We start from the raw sequence: 22916 nt of genomic DNA, 5'->3' as shown, positions 1-22916 counted from the left end.
TGGTAAAATTTTCAGATGGATATTATGTTTGTCTTTTTGCGGGGTAGATGGATATTATGTTATGTAAACCCAACATAGAGAAATGTTGCTATAAAACCAACCTGACTAAATTATCTAAGAGGAAACTTAACTAGGATATACCACATGAACCACATACATCTTTAGAAAGAGTTACATCCATAAGTGACAAGACAATAGTACCATGGGCATCAAAGTGATCATAAGCATCCAAAATTTCAGCCACGCTAGTTGGCGGGCTACCATCAAGATGCCGTTTGCTTTCTCGACTTAATTTTCTGGTGGTACATCAGGCTTCATTTTCTTCCCTGAAACATTGTCAAGGGATGCCCACTCAGGATATGGGCATTCGTAGCACCAATCGGGACCAGTATATCGCACACAGTGCAGCCATAGTCCCTCCTCGTCGCCATCATAACTGCCAAATGAACAAAGGATTTATAAGTAACGCCCGAAGAATTCAAAAGCAACTAGCCTACTACATACAGATCTCGTAAATGTTTGTTTAGTTCGAGCCTGCCCTTTATGATCAAGTGAACTTGTAGCTTTAGGAACTCACCCGACAGGAGCAAGATTTGGACAATTCGTGCACATTGGATCAATACCAAATTTCAAATCGGCTTCAGCACTGTTGTCAGGGTCTGATGATGGCAATGAGCACGCTAGTGAGGTTTCCCTATGGATACTCGTTCCCTTTGATGAACGCGGACAAAAATCCCCCGAAACATAGAGCTCATCATTAGCTATTGGGTAACCAAGGTGTTTTAGATGCACCCGTATCTGCATTTTTCAAAGTTTTGGGCAACAGAAAAAATGTATCAGCAAGACATAACAAAAATATAGAGATAGGCGGCATGATTAAGATTCTTTCTTTCAGAAGTAATGTATCCAGTATGAAGCCTCTTAAACAAGAAAACAAGAGCTATGGATCATGGAAAGGAGGCATTGATCGTTCAAATGGAAACTATGATTGCCAGGTTCATCATGGAGGCCTTGTCTAACAGGTGTTTAAGTATGATTCATATAGTACAATGATATAACAGGTTCAGGCAACCGTTAGGAGGACTCAGGTGTAGCGGCAACCGGCGCAACACCTTGGCTCCGGTCATCTTCCAAAGCCTAGGTTCGTGCACGATAGAATGAACCAACTTCTGGCAGTTCCAGGCCCCTTCATTGTACACACAAGCATTGCACAGTGTCCAAATCTTTCACAGTGGCCGGATGATTCAGAAGCTAGGCCTTTAATGTTTATTACCAGGATGTTTCACCTGTGTGAACGTAAGCAGACACACATGCATTCATAGAAGGTAAAACAGGATTAGGTACCTGGTGAGTTCGGCCAGTGACAGGTTTGCACAAGACAATGCTGTGGTTCCCATCAGTGCAAATCCTCTGAAACTTGGTGCATGCTTGTTTTCCACTTGGGAGGGCTTTACCAGGACCATTAGATACCTGTGGTTGAAAAACCAAACTCAGCATATGTACTTTTGGACAAAAACAATTCACAATACTTTACAGACCTCAACAGTGCTCCTTCCTTCCCTTGCATTGAAGTTTACATTAGCATCAACAGTTTGCTGCAAAGAAATCCATTTAAATAAAAATGGATGACACAAAATAAAATAACATCTGAAGGTTTCTTCTGTTTTACAGAATTTGTCACTGAGACATTCCCAGCCTGGTGGTTATAGCTTTTATTTATAAATAAATATTTGCTAAAGACATTCCAGACCCGGTGGGCATAGATTTTATTTTATACATAAATATTTGCTAAAGACTAGGAAGTTCCATTCCAAGTGAATGGATTTGGTTTGCTCTTAGGAAGTCTGAACTCTCTGCCGCCGGCATAACATTTCAGACTTAGTGTTCAGCTATGAAGCTAATGGCTCCACAAAGTGGAGTTTACTTTTCTTGAAATGTTTATATAGTTTAACTGCGAAGCTACGCAATTCGGTCACAAGAGATCAGAAGATATTCTAAAAGCTTTTGCATAGTAACAAGCGGAATCTGAAGAACTGAAATAACATAAACCTCGGAATGAAACTGCAAGAAATCCTTTTAAAGTAAACAAACCATAAAAATCTATTCAACTTATTTTACAACAGAAACAGCTTCTGTTCATGGATCCAAAGATACACCATACAACTGTCACAGTAAACAAACATTATTACCTCGCCTTCAGGAAATACACCAACAACTTTGGCTACATATTCTTTCTGCAGCAAATTAGCTTCTATCTGTGGTAACAATAATTAAAATGAACAAATTGCATAATAAGATAAAATATCTCAAAGGGCAGAATGTATGGTAAGTGCAGACACACATGATAAACAGGATGATATGCTGACTGTAGACTGCACAATGAACAGGTGTGGAGTGATAAAATAAGGTTAGTGCTAGCACCTGTTGCCTGAAACATTCTGCTCGTTCAGCACTTTTAGCGAATATAAGGAGACCTGAAACTAACCGGTCTAACCGATGCACAGCTGAAACAATAATAGAGGTGGTCAAGGAATTTTAGGACATCCATAAATAGCAGTAGAAGTACACAGTTACAGCACAAGGAAGAAACAAAAGAAGAAAGTCTATTTTGTCGTGCTCGCTTCACCCCCGTGAATAAAATTTTGCACGGATAACGCCCCTGATTTATAACTTTGCATTGACTTAAACCTCTACTCAGGGATTAATGCTGGCGTGGCTCAGGGATAGACAGATACGCGCTGATGTGGCTTCAGGTTGGCTCCGCCTCATGCTTCGCCTCCTTAACTGAGACATCGCGTGAAGCTTCAGGTCCAGCTAAGGTCATGAATTAATCTTGTTGTGGATCCTTGAGCAGGTGCTTGTGGTGGAGCAGTTGCGCAGGCACATGGCAATAAGTCTGATGCTGTGAGAGGCGACCTTGCACAACCGGTGAGATCGAGCTATCCCATCCCCGCTCTGAATTCCTAGACACATATGACGATAAGGCAAGGCCCTCAATAAATTGAGAAACTAAAGCACTGCAGCAGTAGAGCCAGAAATTGAAGCAATCCCAACGATGTTGCTTCCATGTTATTTGCAAAATGTACCCCTGTGGGTGATTTCTAATCCAATCTTCTGTCCCTTTTCTCTTCCTAACTCGCTCCTATCCCCCAACCCACGCTAAAGAATCAGTCCTCTGTCAATTCGTAACAGAGGAGTCAGTGGGAGATCGAAATGTCACAGCATTGCTCATGACTCATGCGGTTAAGGATCACAGAAGGGGAACGTGGAGTCTAAGACCTCACAGAGTTTGGTGGGGTCCATAGAGGCACTAAAACAGCCGGCAGGGCACGGCCGCGTAGCTTGCATGGTGGAGGTCTGAGGTGCTGGCATGGAGTCTCGCGCAGCGGGCAGGCACGTGGGCAGGAACCAGCTCACACAGTGTAGAACTCACATCTTCGAGACCGTAACATGAGAGTGAGAGGCGCCATGGACTGTCTCTGTTTTCCAGTCACGCCCGAAGGAGTACATGACCAAGAGGGGATAAGACAGTGATGAATGATCCTCTTTGCTGCATAAGTTCCCTATACATGGCGTTCGAGCATTACAAACCGCTATTCGCATGGAACCCCAGAGGAAGGGGGTGACATTCAGTGATCCCAAATTTAGTTGACAGGGTTAATGTGAGCACAATAAATAGTTTGAGGGAATAAAAAGGACTTTCTCCTAAAGAGTAGTTTGAGGGTGTATAATGGAAGCCATTACCCAATGATGGCATAACTGAAGCAAAGGATACGAAACAGGGGTGTCAATCCATGCTCTGCCTCCATAATGCCTACTACGGTGTTTTTGCGGTACTGTCCACAGGGATGAACCTACACAATAAAAACACTTCCCTTATGTACGTACCAATAAGTGACAGAAGCTAAATATAGCTGAACAGACAGAATTAGCATTCTAGTTCTCAAAAGCCGCGTTCATCTTGAACATACAAAAATCTCATCAACTGAATATGTTATGGCTAACTCTTTATCAAAACAAATCTCAGACTTCACCATGAATTCATAAATTCAAACACGACAGACCTAAATTATTTTCATATTATAGAAGGGTTATAGTGATTGATTTTCCTCTTTTTTCTGAATCATGGTTCTGGTGATCAGCAGCTACAACAATGTACCATACAATAATTACTACAAAATATGTCCTTGTAATTCCAAAGAAGCCCCTCTGGCGGAAAATAAATCCAATAAAATAAACTTTAAGAGCAAAGCTTGTGTAACTTGCAGACTTGACAGAACCTAATTGGTTATAGTTCAGCTGTTCATGTAATTCTGATCAAGAAGTTCCAATAACTATAATAGTATTATATTATACATGCAATTTCATGAAATTTGTTAAAAGAGGAAAGCTGCATAGTATTTTTTATCATGCATCACATAGTATAACATCTTTCTCGAATATTACAATTATAGGCTTACTGGAACAGATGCTGGTTTGCAAACAGTTACAACATCAACTTCATTCTGAAGGATTACAATATTACCACCCAAGACTGGTGGCTCGTGCCTGAAAGAGTAACCACCTTCAGGAAAATATACCAACTCAAAATTTTAAATGAGAAATATTTATGTTTAAAGCAAGAATAAATAGCTTCAGTTGTTAGAAGCCAAAGGAAGCATAAATTGGCAATCACTATTGTCTTAAAAGCCAATAATAAATGCCATTACTACTACCCAGAGTACAACTCTTTCTTAATTTAGTTTAGCTAAATAATAGCATGAATGAAGAAAAAAAAGATAAATGTGACATTGACCAATATATCCATTAGTTGGTAAACTGTTTTATTTGGATTTTTTGTGGTTCATGTAAGACAATATCATGTGCAGTAATAACTTATGTTGCACCCAATTTTGGAACACTTGTTTGTAGGTAGAAAAAATAATTCTCAGCCACAATACTGCTCTGTGAATATATGCCATTTAGGACACCGCCAGGATCTCCAACAAACAACTTTGACCACCACTTGGTAAGTTTGCATACAAGCTGAAAACCTATGCATTGTTATAGAATAAGTAAATATAAATCCACTTACTGGCATATATCTCCATACAAATCGAATGGTCACAGCAATTGGCTTTGACTAACAAATTATGCATACTACACAAGATTTTTTTTATATAGAATCTCTATGTTAGTGGTTAGAGTTAGAGCAGTTTAACTGCATGTATTTTCCAAATAACATGTGTTTACTGAACCGAGGGAGTAATCACTTTTGCTAAATGGTCCAGTACAAAGCAATAATAAAAATGAAACTTAAAAACCTTACACACCTGTGCAAGAAATGGCTTATCTTTTGTGATGATTTCACAATATAGTCTGCATGAACCATTTGCTCATCCACCTGAAGCCTCCCACACTTCACTGCATGAACCTAGCAATTTCAGCTTTTATTTCAGATACAGAAATGACGATATTGCCAATAAAGCTGCTTACATTCAATGTACAAGCGTTAAATCATTAAAAGACACTATGCAGTTCAAGATAGTGGAATGCGGAATCAACTACACATATATTCAGAAGCAGGGTTCTAGACTTCTGGTAAATGTATTTCTACAACTAAAGCAGACGGATCTTATGCTTGAGCATACGAGCAAGGCATGGTGTGATGCAGATAGTATTAAAAGAGAGTATTGCACGCCTACATAGTATTCACGGGGGCGCCCCTTGAATTCATCCGTGAAGAGATCTACAATGGTCTTCCCAGCCCATCTGTTCTTCGCCTGCAAACCAAATTCAGAATTTGGTCCAAACAATATTTGGTAAGACCAACTGTAGCAAGCAAATCCCTAATGTTATTCTATATGACTGGAACAAAATACTAGAAGATAAGGCTAAAACATTCAGAGTTGTGAATGGCTGTGTAGTTCCATTATTTTGAGTGGAACAGCAAAATCCACGACTGCTGCACATACGCCCTAAGCAATTGAAACTGGAAGCCAACAATATATAAATTAACAAGTAAAACTAAATAGGTGGGCGAAGAGAAGGTCTGGTTACATGGGAGATGAACTCGAAGTAATAGGGCCTCACGTAGCGCCGCCCTGCGAGGAGAAGGGAGCCGTTCTTCAATGGTCAATTCGGGGAGGGCTTAGGGTTGGAAACTCAGAGGGGGTGGGACGGGGCGAGGCTGCGCCGCAGCGGCTACCGTTGCGGAAGATGTAGTCCTGCGCCTCGGGCGGGTTGGCCGGCGTCTGCCACACGATCCCGGCTCCCGCGAGCGCCCCCGCCATCTCAGGCGGCAACGGCTGAGCCCCGGGGGCACGCTCCTCGGTCTCAGCAGCTCACCGCCGGAAACCTAGAAGAGAACGGCGGCGGCGCACGGCTTGGAGGTGGATTTGGGGAGAGCTGGTGCTGCTGTAGCCGTGTAGTGGTGCGGGTGGGGTTACGACCGTTGGATCGATATGTGATCGATTAGGTAGCGTCGGATTAAACATGTCTCCTAATGTCTGTTTAAAACTGTACTTGTCAAACTACTCCCTCCCGTCATTTTTAGTGTACATATAAGTTCTAAAGTCAAAGTATCTTTGTTTAACCAAACATATATTCCCTCCGTCCCATATTGATAAATGTAGTTTCATACTCCCTCCGTCCCATAATATAAGACTTTTTTTGACTCTAGACTCTAATGTAGTGTCAAAAACGTCTTACATTATGGGACGAAGAGAGTAGTATATATAATTGGTATTGTAGATGTTGATATTTTTTAATATAAATTTGGTCAAACTTTGAAATATTTGACTTAACAAAAATCTAATACACGGAGTAAAAAGTACCGAAGGCAGTACTGCTTTGTGAGCGTCATAATCCACATGATAAAAAATATCACAAACAAATTTATAGTTAAAGAAGTTTTAGAAAAGCAACATTTTAGAAAATCAACTTGCAAATACGCTTAAGCCTTTCTCGTGCAAAGCGAGGGGTGTTGGCTCCAGCTTCATTCTCGTTATATTTAAGTAGGTACACTGAAAATGTTTTCTTAGTTTGCTTTTGTTAAACAGATTCAATTGATAGTTAGCCGTGGGAACCCAGAGAATTCTCACAAAACATTTTTGTTCAAAACGGGCAGTTCAAGTATCATTTGACGCCGTTTAAGAAGTCCGACAATGGCCAAGTTTCTGTCCATTGCTACTATGCATCGGTGTTTAAAGATCCGATCCATGGCACGAAGGCCGTGATAATTGTTCGAGGGTGCATAAGAACTGCTATGAGATGCGGGAAGCACAACTTAGACCTAGCCATTGCAATCCCAACTTACTCAGAACCGAAAAGCCCAGGGTCGCTAAGACCTGGAGCGGTATACTTTCTCTTTCAAACACAGAGGCGATTCTCACATCAACATTGCAACTACTAACATTACATGCATCACTGTTGGACACTGGTGCGTTGGTACTCATCAAAAAGTGATGCTTTTGTTCTCTTATGACATGCAGATGCATAGAAAGAGAATATGTCCTTGATCTCTAGTTTTTGGGCGCTTCACACCGCGAGTCGAAAGTAAAAATCAAAGCATCTCGGGTTGATACCCCTTTGATCCTGCGGATGAATGAAGCATCCAAGCCTAACTTGATAAATTTACAGAAGCGCTTCTAGGTAAGCAACCCAGATGTCAAGCAAAGGGTCTTTATTAGCTTTGTGTCTTTCTAAATTTGGTTGCATTATATATATTAGCATTGCTACATAGTTATGTTTTCATGACCCTAATCTTACAATTGGTTGATTCATTTATCACACCATGCACATTGTTGCTTTACTCCCTATTTTTCTGTTGTAGAAGTGTCACATTTTTCGATAAATGGTGGATTTTATTGACTCAAAATGAAGCATCAAATGGATACAGACACCATGAGTACACACCCAGCCTCTGCATAGCTAGGATGCACACAACCAACATCAACACACACATCAAAAACATGCTGGCAAAGAGCAAAGCCATATAAGACCAAAGCTATGCCAAAGCGAGAGGGAAAAATCCCTAAGGAGATCAAAATAGTGGTCGACAAACTACAAGTATACAGCAATGACCTTATCCGCACCAATCATTTTTTGACATCACAAGGTCAACGATGTTCTTCAACAGCAACACCTTCAAGAAGGGAGCGATGTTGAAGCGTCGTCGTCACCAGATCCAACCCCCAAAGTCCATATTCTAGGTTTTCACCCTGAAGAACAAGTCCGAGCATATCGGAGCAAGTACCACATGGAGTGTCACAAGGAGGGCATAAGGAGAAAGTACCAACAAATTTGTCAAATTATGTAGTTCGAGTATGCTATATGAGATGACGACCTTGGAGGTCGTACTAATGCTCGTTCCAGCCTTGGACGCATAAGCAATTCATTTTCATAGGACAACCTGGGTTGCAGTATGACCACCTGAGGCCATACTAGCATCTATTTAGATGTCGTAGGAATAGCCAAGTCTACCTAGTGGTCTCACGGGGTCCTACATGAACAAAATATCAAGATGAAGATAACTCAAAAAAATTCCAACCAAATCATGGAGGTAAATGATTCAAAGCGAAATAGCTAATAGGAAAAGCCCAGTATATGGTGGGAAAACACAAAATTAAAGGAGTTCAAGTAAAGAATTGGCCGCCAAAACCCATCATGGTGAAGTGATGTGAGTGGTGTCTCATCTTGGATCATAGACCCCATCTCTAACTGGTCTTGGGGGACTAGTGGACCCAAGATTATCTCCACTATCCTTCCCACCTAACACCTCCATATGTATCCTTTAAATTTGTCAAGCACCCCTAGCTTATATATAAGACCTCCCAACTCTCACTTGAATCTACTCAAGGACAGAGGGCAAAATCTCCAAGGAGGGAGTTCTAATTTGGAACTGAGGAGTCCTTCTAGCACTCAGATTGATGGCATGAGAAGTACCATGACACAGAGTCCCTCATTCGTAGAAGAGCCGCCGTGACCCGACTCGACCATTGAGCCTCCTAGTCAGATAAAGTAAAAAAAAAAGAGAAGCACACAAGTTCTGGAATACAAATCTTGTTTGTACACTGAATTACTTGTTTTTATGTGTTCTCTACATGTGTATGGAACCTTGTGGGGTGGTGTTTATGGTGTGGTGCCAATTGTACAACGGTGTGTACAACTCTGTTTCAGTCCAAGACTTTCGGGTCGAGTTTTGGTAAAATCTTCCAACCTATTACTTGCTCTAGTAAATACACTATAGTTGGGTACTCCTGCCTTGAGCGGGAATTCTTTATTTTGATTACAAACAACTCTTGAGCACCTTAGATACAAGCACTCTAATTAAAGCTATAAAATGATACACTCTTAAACCCATTTGTCTACTTAATTGTGATGCTTAGGTTGACTACAAAAGACCTTTTGTGAGACTAGTAAAATAGAAAATCAAAAGACATAACGATTCTTATGCACCCTCAGACTATCAGTGAAGCAAAGGTCGTCACCTATAAGAAGGGATTTTATTTTTTACCTAGTGATAATAAGTGGTCCAAGTTTTCTTAATTTAAGCTCGGGGAGATGCTCCGACACTCTCTTTTAATAGTTGCATTTTTTTATCATTTCTCTAAACTTAGGCACGTAAATGTCTTAAGCTTCATGAGGTTATTTTAATTTTTAGTTGTGTTTTGTATAGAACCTATTGCTATTAGACATGAGTTCAAAAGAGTCAACCCGGTGTTAAGCAGTGTGAATAGTTCACCGGTCATAAGGTACACCATTGAACTCATTTTGTACCCTTGATCACTAATGTTAAGTAGTTGCTATAGTACAACACCAAATATCTAACTCTAAATAGGTATATATTTTGTTGTTTAATGTAAATGTTTTACTAGCCTAGTTTTAAAGTTTCCGGCTTAGCTCTCTCGGTCTAGCGTGTGTGTCGTCTTCCAGAAATTCAAATTTACACTTGTTTGTGTCATCATTTAGAACTATCTTGACTTTGTTTGCGGGTATTGAACCTAAAGTTAACAACGTGTGAGATGATAGGTACATGTTGTCTCTACAGACACAATTCTTTCAGAAATTTATAAAAACATTTTAGTGGTACTACAACTACTATAACGATAACATCTAGAAGGGTGGTAGCACTAGTTTTTTCTCTCACACTCCAATTTGCCTCGCTCGAAAGTAATGGGTGGAAGCGACAAGCCCTATGCCCCTACCCTACTTGGTACCGTCTTTGTAGTCCTTGAAATTTCTTCACACATGCTAGTCAAGCCATCCCTTGCCTCTGTCAAAGGACGGTGCATGAAAGAAACATATGGTTTCATGCATGTTTAGCATGGCTCGGTAGAACAGGAGCGACATGGCGAAAAGCCGCACCATTATCCCAAACATCTTCAAGAAATATATCAAAATATATTCGCCATTAACACTAACAATCCCGAGGAACCGCCAACAAAAGATCAACATCTATAGGCCCCTTTTCATTTTTTAGGACAGACATCAACGTCTATGGCCCCTTTTCACTTTTTCCCTCCTGAAACCGAATGCAAATTTGGTGGCACCTCTTGAGGTTTGCGAATATATGATTGTTATTTTAGTTTCTTCTTGGAATTATATTCAGTACCTGCAGATTCCTTCCCGTTGCGTGTTTATCCACGCGACGCACGTTGTCCACGCACTGCTAATGAAAAGTTCATTTACTATTTTGCCCAGGCTCAAGATCGAAGCGGGCTGGCTCGCCACTGGGTTCCTGTACTCCCTTCGTGTTTAAAAAGAAGTCTTGAAGAAACAATTTAAATTTTGGCTAGGTTTGTAGGAAAGAAAAATGCAGCGAGCCATACATGCCTTTCGTGCTCAAAAGACGACCACAAGGGATGCCGGCCGGAGGCCAAGCGAGGAGCGGGTGGAAGCGCGCGCGATCATGGGTGCAGCTTGGTGCATCAGCTTGCACTTGACCTGTCTGACAACTGGACGTACTACAATGCAGAATGAAACAAACAGATGCCTTCTATCGGCTTCACACTTCATGTGTTACTTTTTGTGTCCGTACCAATTCGACTAGTCAAGAATGCACTGTCAGTGTCCCAAGGACGATATGCCTCGTGGCATGACAAAAACGGACCCTTCCAACTCAAGACACATCTTTGCCATCAAATATCTTGTACATCGCTCGGCCGACTCAGAGCATCCAGGACTTGGCAAATCCGGCCCCTCAAACGCCCGCGAATGCGTCCGGGCATGTCCGCGGGCATTGATCGGGCACTCCTTAAAAAATGTAATCCACATCCGGACACCTCAATTACCATATCTCAAATCTATACAAACTCATGCAACTACATCGATGACACGCATCGTCCGGCTAATCCATCACACTACACTAACACATGCCACCGGACTATCAAAATTTGACATGTTTGGCTATGGTGGAGTTCATCCATGGCTGCCCTTGCCCTTCCCGGCACCCTAGCCGTCCTTCTCGCGGAAGTACCGGTTGAAGACGCGGTACGGATCGAGCCGGATCTGCTCGTCGCTGCAGCTATCCTCGCCGTCGATGTCCTCCTTCTCCTTCTTCGGTGGCAGTCCGGCCATGGCATGGACCGCCCGATTCTGCTCACGGGGGAGAGCGCGCGTGTTCCTCCGCTGTCGTTTCTTCACAATGCGGGCGCGGATGACTTTCTCCTCTGCGGTCGCCCGCGCCGCCGCTTCGGCCGCCTCCGCCGCCACCATTTCCACCGCGAGACGGGCCTCGGCGGCCCTTAGCCTCTCCTTCCCATAGCAGGCCGCCCGTTCCCGGAAGGACTCGTACTCTGCCCGATCGGTGATGGGGAAGGAGAGGTGTTCCGGCCGGGACCGCGAGGGTCCAGCACTAGAGGACCCGAGCGTCAGGTGAGTTGCCGCTATGGCGTCGCGGCGGACGGATCCATCCGTCGGGCGGGCACTGTCCTCCCGGGAGAGGCGGAGTGCAATGCGGACTGTCATTGCCTCCTCCAACCCACACGGGACGACACCCCAGTCGACGGATCCGGACTGGTCGGAGTCCGGTCTGCTGCCTGCCATGGTGGAGAAGGTCGCAAACCGCCGGAGGTGAGCTCGGATGGCGGAGGGGAGTGGAGGGGAGGGGAGTGAAGTGGCTAGGGTTTGGTCCGGCGAGAGGATGGGGATGAATATAAGTGGGGTTGGGGGGGCCAGCATGGGTCGGGTCCGACCTGGCGGGCGCGCCCGGGCGCCCCCATATCCGCCCCAAATTTGGGCTGGATATGAGGGGTGCCGGTCAGCCCGGCGTTTGAGGGGCCCGTCTGGGTCCAAATTTCGTGACCGGGCAGCGACCGGGCGGCCTGCCCGAGCGTTTGAGACGGGTTTGAGTGGTCCGGTTGTAGATGCTCTCACCACCAGAAATCGTCAAGATGTCACGTCCTAAATAAGGATTAACTTCTCAAACAAATACTTTTAGGAGGTAGGGATATGAGATTCTGAGGAAAGTTAACTAGATCGGCTAGTGGTGCCTTCTGTAAACGTGTTTCGACGTTTTTTTAACATCGTACAATCGAAGTCGCTCATATACAGGAGCATACACTCACTCTACGAACGCCCGCATGCATGATGTTTTTTTAACATCGTACAATCGAAGTCGCTCACATACAGGAGCATACACTCACTCCTACGAACGCATGCACGCACATCCTACCCCTATGAGCCTTCGAGAGGCTGAGCTGACATAGTATATTGAGATTTTACGAAGACACCACAAACACCTCACAGTCGACGGGAACGTCTCCTTTCACTGAACGCACATCGCCGGAAGCCTATGCGAGCACCAATGTCAAGCCGAGGACTTGAACTCTAGTTGGTTGGGGATACCACTGTCCTCCTAACCATCCAACCACAGGTTGATTCATGATGTTTGTTTTCTGAAATTAGTTATTGGACAAATCTTCTCTTCTCAACTAACTATAGGTGGATACCCCGCGCGTTGCCCTAGGACATGTAGCAGGATTCTAAGTGCTAAATGGCTTGGTCTCAACAACCATTGAAATGATGCTTTTATTTACTAATGGCCCATTGATATCTTTTGTGTTTTTTGCAAGAAATCGGCATGTGGTTATGTACATGCTAAGGCTGGTCGTAATGGGAGTATCATAACTAGTATCGTGAATGCCAACCATGCAATTTTGATGAGGTGGCATGGAATTAAATGAAGAAAGAGAAGGTTGAGTATCATATCATGATGCCATATCACAATAAATGATATACTATTATGTGTAATGCATGGCAATAAATAATGTACTATGTGATACTAATATATGATACTCCTCGTTACGACCAACCTAAATAGGACATACACTTTGCAATTAATATTTTGAAGGGTTCCTATATACAACTGAAAGATCGAGGATGTCGCCTAGAGGGGGGTGAATAGGCGCTTTAAAATAATTACGGTTTAGGCTTGAACAAATGCGGAATAAACCTAGCGGTTAATTTGTCATGCACAAAACCTACAACAACTAGGCTCACCTATGTGCACCAACAACTTATGCTAAGCAAGATAGACAACTAAGTGATAGCAAGGTATATGACAAGAAACAATATGGCTATCACAAAGTAAAGTGCATAAGTAAAGAGCTCGGGTAAGAGATAACCGAGGCACGCGGAGACGACGATGTATCCCGAAGTTCACACCCTTGCGGATGCTAATCTCCGTTTGGAGAGGTGTGGAGGCACAATGCTCCCCAAGAAGCCACTAGGGCCACCGTAATCTCCTCACGCCCTCGCACAATGCAAGATGCCGTGATTCCACTAAGGGGCCCTTGAGGGCGGTCACCGAACCCGTACAAATGGCAACCCTTGGGGACGGTCACCGAACCTGTACACTTTGGCAACCCTTGGGGGCGGTCACCGGTACCCGTCAAATTGCTCGGGGCGATCTCCACAACCTAATTGGAGACCCCGACGCTTGCCCGGAGCTTTACACCACAATGATTGAGCTCCGAACCCCACCAACCGTCTAGGGCGCCCAAGCACCCAAGAGGAACAAGCTCAAGGGTACCAAGCACCCAAGAGTAATAAGCTTCTCAACTTGTAACTTCCACGTATCACGTGGAGAACTCAAACCGATGCACTAAATGCAATGGCAAGGGCACACGGAGTGCCCAAGTCCTTCTCTCTCAAATCCCACCAAAGCAACTAATGCTAGGGAGGAAAATGAGAGGAAGAACAAGAAGGAGAACATCAAGAACTTCAAGATCTAGATCCAAGGGGTTCCCCTCACAAAGAGGAGAAAGTGATTGGTGGAAATGTGGATCTAGATCTCCTCTCTCTTTTCCCTCAAAAACTAGCAAGAATCCATGGAGGGATTGAGAGTTAGCAAGCTTGAAGAAGGTCAACAATGGGGGAAGAACACGAACTCAATGGATAAGGTTGAATGGGGAAGAAGACCCCCTTTTATAAGGGCTCCCGAATCCAACCGTTAAGTGCTCAGTCCGCGCACGAGCAGTACTACCGCTCAGGGGAGCGGTACTACCGCCCGGGCAGTAGAACACAGAGAGAGGAGCAAAACAGAGGGCGAGGCAGAGCCGTATGAGCGGCACTACCGCTGGAACCAGCGGTACTACCGTTGGCCGCAGCGGTACTGCCGCTTGGCCCAGCGGTACTACCGCTGGGACCGCGCACCGCGCCTACCATGAGCACAGGGAGAAGGAACAGGGAGGAGGACCATTGAGCGGCACTAGGGGCGGTGGTAGCCGCGGTACTACCGCACACGAGCGGTACTACCGCTTCTACTGCCGCTGAACCCGACACGAGAAAACCACGTCTCGAGTCGAGGCGGTACCAGCGCGGAACCGGAGTCGTACTACCGCTTATGGCCATGGGCGGTACTACCGCTGTGGGGCAGCGGTACTACCGCTTGTGGTGATACGCGGTACTGCCGCTCCGGCCCAGCGGTACTACCGCTGGCGCCATCCTTATGCCACTTCGAAGAGTGAAACCTCCAACCGAGAAGAACCGGCATAACCTCCAACATCGAAAACATCATAGAAGATGCATGTGAACTCCGTTTTCGATGAACTCGAGCTTGTCATGAAAATGACCATAAGCTCCAAATCTCACAAGGAGAAGAACCAAACAAGAACCAAAAAAGATGATGCAAGGATGCAATGGTTTAAGCTCTCTACGAACGATACGATCAAGCTACTCATCGAGAGCCCCCCTTGATAGTACGGCAATCGATCCTATAACCCGGTCTCCCACAACTACCATGAGACCGGTAAAATAGAAAACCTATCAAGGGCAAACCTTTGCCTTGCGCATAGTCCACTTGAGCTGGATGATGACGATCTTGACGCCCTCAAGTTGGACCACCTTTCTTGATTGCGTTGGCTCGGTGAAGACTAGTGGATTGCTCCCCCATACTCCACTATGGGTGAGGCACTCTTCTGCACATCTTCATAAATCCATTGTCACCACAATGGACGGCAAGCTTCAAGCATTTGATCTCTTCGTGTTGCTCCACTTGAACTTCCACACCGCAACCTAACCCCACAAAGAACTCTCACGAATACCATGGGTTAGTGCACAAAGCGTAATGGACAATGCTTATCATACCATGGGATCACTTGATCCCTCGGTACATCTTGTACGCTTTGTGTTTTGATCAACTTGACTCACTCTTGACTTAGCCTTGATCAACCTTGACTCTTTCCAACTATCTTTATTTGTATGATGTCTTGAAGGTAAACATGAATGATCACACAATCTTCTTCTTCAAGACATGCTTGCAATAAGCTCAACACTCACAAGACCAATATTTGGATAATTCCTTAATAGCACCTTGGTCATCAAAAACTCTCCTTGAAACCAACAAATGGACTCCAAGAAAAGCCTATGGACAAACCCTTCAAATATAACTCAAGGCAACCATTAGTCCATAGAGATTGTCATCAATTACCAAAACCAAACATGGGGGCACCGCATGTTCTTTCAACCACCTATGACTCCTAAAACTGTATCTGTATAAACAATAGGGAGTTAAAAATGCATCTAAATAATGGTAGAAGTTCCTTCTTGAATAATGGTATAAATAATGGTATAAACCTGCTCTTCAAGGCGAAAACCTATAATTTGTATACATAATGGTATAAACAATAGGGTTCCTTGTTGAAGACTTTGCTTTGAGATTGCCCGCACCTGCTCTTCAAGGTGAAAACCTATAATCTAACCTTTCGTGGTTAGATCCGGTGACACATCATTTCCCTTCTTAGAGGCATTGATTTTGAAGAATCTCTATCATAGTCTGTGTGTTGTGAAGATAATGGTAGAAGTTATTGTTTGTTGTTGTGTGCCGTTTGATTTCTTAGCAACTCTTCTTGTGCTTGCTTTTTTTTTATCTTTTTTCTCCGCCTAGGCTTAGCTTCGATTTTGTGTGACTTTACTAGTTGCCCTTGTGATTTATTTGTGTGTGTTGGTGTTGGTTGTGTGCATCCAAACTATGCAGAAGCCTGCTATGTGTTCATGTTGTTATTTTTTGGGGGGTAAAACTTGTATTACTCAAATCGTGGCATTATTACAGTCCGCATTACAAAGATTAACTACCTCAGGTAGACCGAAGCCTAACCTAACGATGGTTCTATTTTCAGTTCTAGTATACCTAGCCAAAATATCGCTGACCAAGTTCTGGCTTCGGTTGATGTGAGTAATACAAAATATTACGAAGAGACAGAAGATATTTGATTTCAGCAATTAGTGACGCAAATACTGATCTGTCCACCTCCTTCTCCTTTAGCATGTTTACTGCCGATAGTGATTCTAGTTCCACACAAATGGGTAGCTCCGATCTTGTAATGGCAATAGATATCCCTTCCATTCAAGCGCATAATAACTCTGCTTCTAGTGGGTCTCTACGGGAGAACAGCTCACGGCAAGAGGAGAATATAATTTTACCTAGTATCGTCTTGATTCTTTATTTTGAGTTAATAAAATTCACTCTTTCTCAAAATAATAAGATAATTCCATAAAATATATCCCGTAAGTGTAGCATGGCTGAATTAAACTAACAGTTTTGCTAAGTCTCAGTCGATGTTATATTCATTTGATCTTGCATGGAGATTCGTGCAAAAAAATTATTTTCCGTTTTTTCTTTTTTCTCCTTATATACTATATCACTTGACTGAGTGGTTAAGTCTCAGTCGACTGAGACGTAGCTACACTCTTAAACTAAATTGATCTGTGTGTACTATCTCCTTCAAGCTTCCACCCAGCTACCAGTCTAGCTTGTGCTGCACTGCTGCTGCTGTATAACCACAAGCACAGCACCCCATTCTACTCATCGACCCCTCAGCATCCTACACTTCGATCCCATCAAGTTCAAGGGTGTCCAGGTGTTCTTGCATAGATACACTGAAGCTTACACCCTTAAACTAAATCTTGTTTGTACATTGAATTACTTGTTTTTTTTGTTTTTTTCTACAGGGGTATGGAACCTTGTGGGGTGGTGTTTACGGTGTGGTGCCAATTGTACAACGGTATGTGCAACCCTGTCTTGTTTCAGTCCAGGACCTTCACTTCGAATTTTGGTAAAATCTTCTAACCTATTACTTGCTTCAATAAATACATTGTAGTTGGGTACTCCTACCTTGAGCGGGAATTCATTATTTTGATTTGGAACAACTCTTGAGCACCTTAGATACAGCACTCTAATTACAACTAGAAAATGATACACTCTTAAACCTATTTGTTGTCTTAATTGTGATACGTAGGTTGACTACAAAAGACCTTTTGTGATACTAGTAAAATAGAAAATCAAAAGACATAACGGTTCTTATGCACCCTCAAACTATGAGTGAAGCAAAGGTCATCACCAATAATAAGGGATTTTAACCATAATGATAACGAGTGGCCCGTGCTTTCTTAATTTAAGCTCGGGGAGATGATCCCACATTCTCTTTTAATAATGTATTTTCTTCTTTTTGTCATTTCTCAAAATCTAGGCCCGTAAAAGTCCGAAGCATCATGAGGTTATTATAATTTTTAGTTGTGTTTTGTATAGAACCAATTGCTTATTGGACACGAGCTCAAAAGAATCAACCCGGTGTTAAGCAGTGTGAACAGTTAACCAGTCATAAGGTACACTATTGAACTCATTTTGTACCCTAGATCACTAATATTAAGTAGTCGCTGTAGTACAATGTCAAATATCCAAATCTAAAGAGGCATAGATTTTGTTGTTTAGTGTAAATGTTTTGCTAGCCTAAGTAGCCTACTTTAATGTTTTCGGTTATCTCTCTCGGTCTAGCGTGCTTGTTGTCTTTCAAAAATTCAAATTTACACTTGTTTGTGTCATCATTTATAACTATCTTGATTTATTTTTCTGCGGGTATTGAACATGAAGTTAACAATGTGTGAGATGATAGGTACATGTTGTCTCTACATGCTCAATTGTTTCAGAAATTTATAAAACCATTTTTGTGGTGGTACAACTAGTATAACGATAACATATAGAAGGGTGATGGCACTAGGTTTTTTCTCTCACGCTTCTTTTTGCCCAGCTCAAAAGTAATGGGCGGAAGCGACGAGCCCTACGCCCCTACCCTACTTGGTAACATCTTTGTCATCCTTGAAATTTCTTGACACATACTAGTCAAGCCATCTCTTACCCCTGTCAAAGGACGGGGCATGGAACATATGGTTTCACACATATTTAACGTGGCTCGACATAGTGCTAGCGCCATGGCGAAAAGCCGCACCATTGTCCCAAACCTCTTCAAGAAATAAATTGAAATATCTTCGCCGTTAACACTGCAACAATCCCAATGAACCACCAACAAAACATCAACTTCTACAGCCCCTATTTTTACTTTTTCGGACAAACATCAACGTCTATAGCCCCTTCTCACTTTCTTCCTCGTGAAAGTGAAATGCAAATTTTGTGGCGCCTTTTGAGGTTTGCGAATGTATGATTGTTATTTTGTGTTTTTTTGTTCTTCTTGGAATTCTATTCAGCACCTGCAGATTCCTTCTCGTTGAGTGCTTATCCACGCGACACACGCTCTGCATGCACTGCTAGTGAAAAGTTTAGTTAGTACTACCTCTGTAAGTAAATGTTTTTGCAGTTCAAGCCCAGGCTAAAGGATTAAAGGTCGAAGCAGGCTGGCTCCACCACTGGGTTCCTCAACTCCCTTCATGTTTGAAAAGAAGGCGTATGTTTTTTATTCTGAAATCAAACAATTTAAATTTTGTCTAGGTTTGTAGGGAAAAAATTGAGGCGAGCCATATATGCCTTTCGCGCTCAAAAGACGACGATAAGGATGCCCGGCCGAAGACCAAGGATCATGATTGAAGATGAATAGATTGAAAGTTTTTCCTAAAAAAAGAAGTATGGAAGCACGCGCGAGCGTGGGGTGCAGCTTGGTGAATCGGCCTACAACTGATCTGTCTGCCCAACTGGACGCAGTACAACGCAGAATGAAACAAACAGATTCTTCTTATCGGCTTCACACATGAATGTGTTACTTTTTGTGTCCGTATCAATCAGTTTCCTGTCTAGACTATCAAGCCATGTACCGTCAGTGTCCCAAGGACGATATTTATGCCTCGTGACGTGACAAAAACGGAGCCTTCCAACTCAAGACACGTATCAAATCGTTGAGATGTCACCTCCTAGATAGGGCTTAACTGCGAACCAACCTGTGATTGGATGGTTAAAGAGACAGTGGTATCCCCAGCCTATCAGGGTTCAAGTTCTGGTACTCGCATTATTCCTGGATTTATTTTAGCATTTCCGGCGATGCGCTTTCAGTGGGAGGAGACGTTCCCGTCGACGACGAGGCGCCTACGGTGACTTCGTAAATTTCAAGATGATATGCCGGCCCAGTCTCTCGGAGGTGTTCATAGAGGTAGGGTGTGTGCTTTCATAGGGGTGAGTGTATGCGCATACGTATGAGTGCTTGCATTTGTACTGATGTTCAAAAAAAAATAGGGCTTAACTTCTCAAGCGAATATTTTCAGGTGGCTAAAATGGATCTGAGGGAAGTTTAGCTAGATCGCCCAGTGATGCCTTGTGTGGACGTGTTTCGACATTCCTTTTTTTTTTTGTAATTATTAGCTATGTACCCGTGCGCTGTCACGGCGGTCGAATATTTTTTATAACACAATAAGGGGGCCATACGGGACAAATCATTTTTTTAGGAAAGCGATCATGGCGAGCTTTCTTGATTAGATAAAAGAGTTACATCGTTCACCAAACTCGCAAAAATAAAGCTACGGGGATCATAGTCCCAAACACAAGTTCTAGACATAGCCACAGAATTTCTAGCTAGCTCATGCGCCACTACATTGGCCTTCCTATTACAATGTTTCACAAGAACATTATCAAAACCAGCAAGAAGAATATTACAATCCGTGTAAACTGCACTTGCTGATGTAGCCGAGAAACCTCCATCATTGATGGTTTGAACAACTTGAAGACAATCAGTGTGAATTGCGAAAGAGTTCATACCTACTTGTTGTGCAATTTGCAAGCCCTCTCTGAAAGCAAAAGCTTCAACCACCGCTGCATCGGCAACATGGGGAAGATGACGCTGGGCACAGCTAATGCACTCACCTCTATGGTCTCTGATAACCACACCTATTCCACCATCATCCGAATCCTCTCCAAATGCAGCATCCACATTAATTATTAGCTTTCCTTCCATTGTCTTCTTCCATCCTTCTCTTAACACCCCACCCTTATGATTGCTCGCATGCTTGTAATTAGCCATCAACGCAGCAATGGAGATCACTACAAATCTTGAAACAAAGCAAATAGACAAAATATGATTATATCTTGGTTATAAAGTATAGATTTTCCAGCTGTTTCTTAAACTGGTAAAATATGTATGTGTCCATGATTAATCTACTTTATTGTGTTACCAAATATAAGAGTTTCATTGATACTTCCATGTTTATTAGGCCCCCTCACATTTGGGTCAAAGTTTGACTATATATTTAACTAGCAAAATATAATTTAACAAAAATAATATCATTGCAAACTTCTTTCAAATACCAATCTAATAATATAATTTTTATAGCAAATAACTTATATTTTTCTAATCAAATCTAAGGTCTAAGTTTAACACAAAATACGAAGAGGGCTAATAAACCCGGACGGGGGTAGTATTTGCTTATGGGCCATGAATTTATTGCTATTTGTTGGGTTACCAAATATGTCCGATAGATACTAAGTTGGGAGGTTGGACGAAGGGGTGGTGCAAATAAAGTGAAACATGGAACCTTACATTCTTTTTAAGTATATAATATAGTAGAGATAGAGGTATAGATATAGAGATTAAGCAAATCCTGTCTTCTCAATTAATAAGATGAGTTAGACCTTTTGTCTTCATTTCAAAAATAAAATAAATGCAAATCCAAGGATTGGGTTATGGATTCCAACTTATGGAAATCCCCAACCCCCCACCCCCCCCCCCTTATTCCATTCTGACGGCGATGATATGTAACACAAATGAAGTCGCGTCACCCCACAAGATAATTTTGTTCTTTCATGGGACACTAGTAGAAAAAGGGTCTAATGTGAAACTCATTAGTCCCGGTTTGGTATTGAACCGGCACTAATGTGACCATTAATGCCGGTTCCAACGGCCAGGCGGGCGGCGCTCATTAGTACCGGTTCGTGGCGAACCTTTAGTACCGGTTCGTGCCACGAACCGGTACTAAAGAGGTGGTGGCCTTTAGTACGGGTTGGTGGCTCCAACCGGTACTAAAGAGCCCCCCCCCTTTAGTACCGGTTGGAGCCACCAACCGGTACTAAAGGTGGTGCGCTGCCACCCGCAGTGCACAATGTATAGTCCCACCTCGCTAGTTGAGAGGAGCTCGCACCGGTTTATAAGCCCCGCCGCGGCTACCGTGTCGAGCTCCTCTCTAAGTAGTCCTTTGTGGGCCTATTGCAAGTCTTCTGCCCTGTGGGGCCTACCGGGCCGTACGGGCCTGCATCCTGGCCCAACTAGAGATTGGGTTTCTAGTCGTATACAGGCCGTGCCGGCCCAGTAGGCTGGCTGTTTTTGCTTTATTTAAAAAATAAAAATAAAAATAAATCCTTACCAACCAGGACTAAAGGTCCCCCAGACCACGGCGCGCCTCGTGCCACGTGGTGGGCCTTTGGTCCCGGTTCGTGTTAAACCGGGACTAAAGGGGGGACCTTTAGTCCCCACTCTTTAGTACCGGTTCCAGAACCGGTACTAAAGGTCCTTACGAAGCGGTACTAAAAGTCGTTTTTCTACTAGTGGGAATTTGCTCATGCGATCATGCCCACCAGTTACGCATCTATGTTAGGGGTTGCGTAAGTGGGCGGTTGTCTCGGGAGGCTTGCCTCCTTACTAGAGATATTCTTGGCTAAAATGGCTTTCCTAGGCTAGAAGGTATGGAGGTGCCGATTCGACAAGTGGAGGCAACAACACAAGGTGACTGTCATTCAGTGGTGCTCTTCGAGTACCGGGTCTTGAGTTTCCGGGCTACAAACCCTAGGTCTGGTCATACTTGGTTGTACTTGGCAATGCAGTGTTTAGACAACGATTTCCTTGTTGAAGCCTTTGGTTGGAGATGCTCACACCTGCTCTTCAAGGTGAAAACCTATCATCTGAGTATCTAACCTTTCGTGGTTAGATCTGGTGGCAATAGCGTAGGCATGTCGTTTTCCTTCTTGGAAGCGTTGTTTTTGAAGAACCTCTATCATAGTTTGTGTGTTACCAAGGATAGGATAGTGGTAGATGCTGCTGTTGTCGTTTGATTGCTTCGGCAATTCCTTTTGTGCCTGACATTTTTTTTCTTTTTTCTCCGCCTAGTCGTAATTTCGGTTTTGCTTGACTTTACTAGTTGCCGATGTGATTTGTGTGTGTGTTGGTGTTGGTTGTGTGCATTCCAACTATGAGGAGATCTGGCGTGTGCTCGTTGTGTTTGTATCT

General features: G+C 43.2%; 1 protein-coding gene across 1 annotated transcript; it reads right to left on the bottom strand.

Annotated features, from left to right (window-relative positions):
• LOC109758459 (RNA pseudouridine synthase 7) lies at positions 1 to 6465 on the bottom strand. The gene is made up of 12 exons (XM_020317315.4): positions 6188 to 6465; positions 6040 to 6083; positions 5685 to 5762; positions 5313 to 5413; positions 4461 to 4548; positions 3776 to 3854; positions 2422 to 2504; positions 2190 to 2255; positions 1539 to 1595; positions 1345 to 1470; positions 578 to 798; positions 1 to 436 (listed from the first exon to the last, which is right to left on the bottom strand). The coding sequence occupies exons 1-12, from the start codon at positions 6270 to 6272 to the stop codon at positions 289 to 291; spliced, it is 1176 nt and encodes a 391-aa protein (XP_020172904.1). The 5' UTR covers positions 6273 to 6465; the 3' UTR covers positions 1 to 288.
• Positions 6466 to 22916: the final 16451 nt, after the last annotated feature.

This window comes from Aegilops tauschii, chromosome 5, assembly GCF_002575655.3.
Source record: "Aegilops tauschii subsp. strangulata cultivar AL8/78 chromosome 5, Aet v6.0, whole genome shotgun sequence".
Classification (NCBI taxonomy): Eukaryota; Viridiplantae; Streptophyta; class Magnoliopsida; order Poales; family Poaceae; genus Aegilops; species Aegilops tauschii.
The sequence above is the reverse complement of the archived record's forward strand: the minus strand, read 5'-3'. Positions and strand labels throughout refer to the sequence as shown.

Coding starts and splice junctions, on each gene's coding strand:
- LOC109758459 (XM_020317315.4), bottom strand. CDS start 6,272: ATGGCGGGGGCGCTCGCGGGAGCCGGGATCGTGTGGCAGACGCCGGCC. Junction 4,549..5,312: donor ATAAGCCATTTCTTGCACAG/GTGTGTAAGGTT, acceptor TTACTCTTTCAG/GCACGAGCCACCAGTCTTGG. Junction 1,596..2,189: donor GTGTATTTCCTGAAGGCGAG/GTAATAATGTTT, acceptor ATTTCTTTGCAG/CAAACTGTTGATGCTAATGT.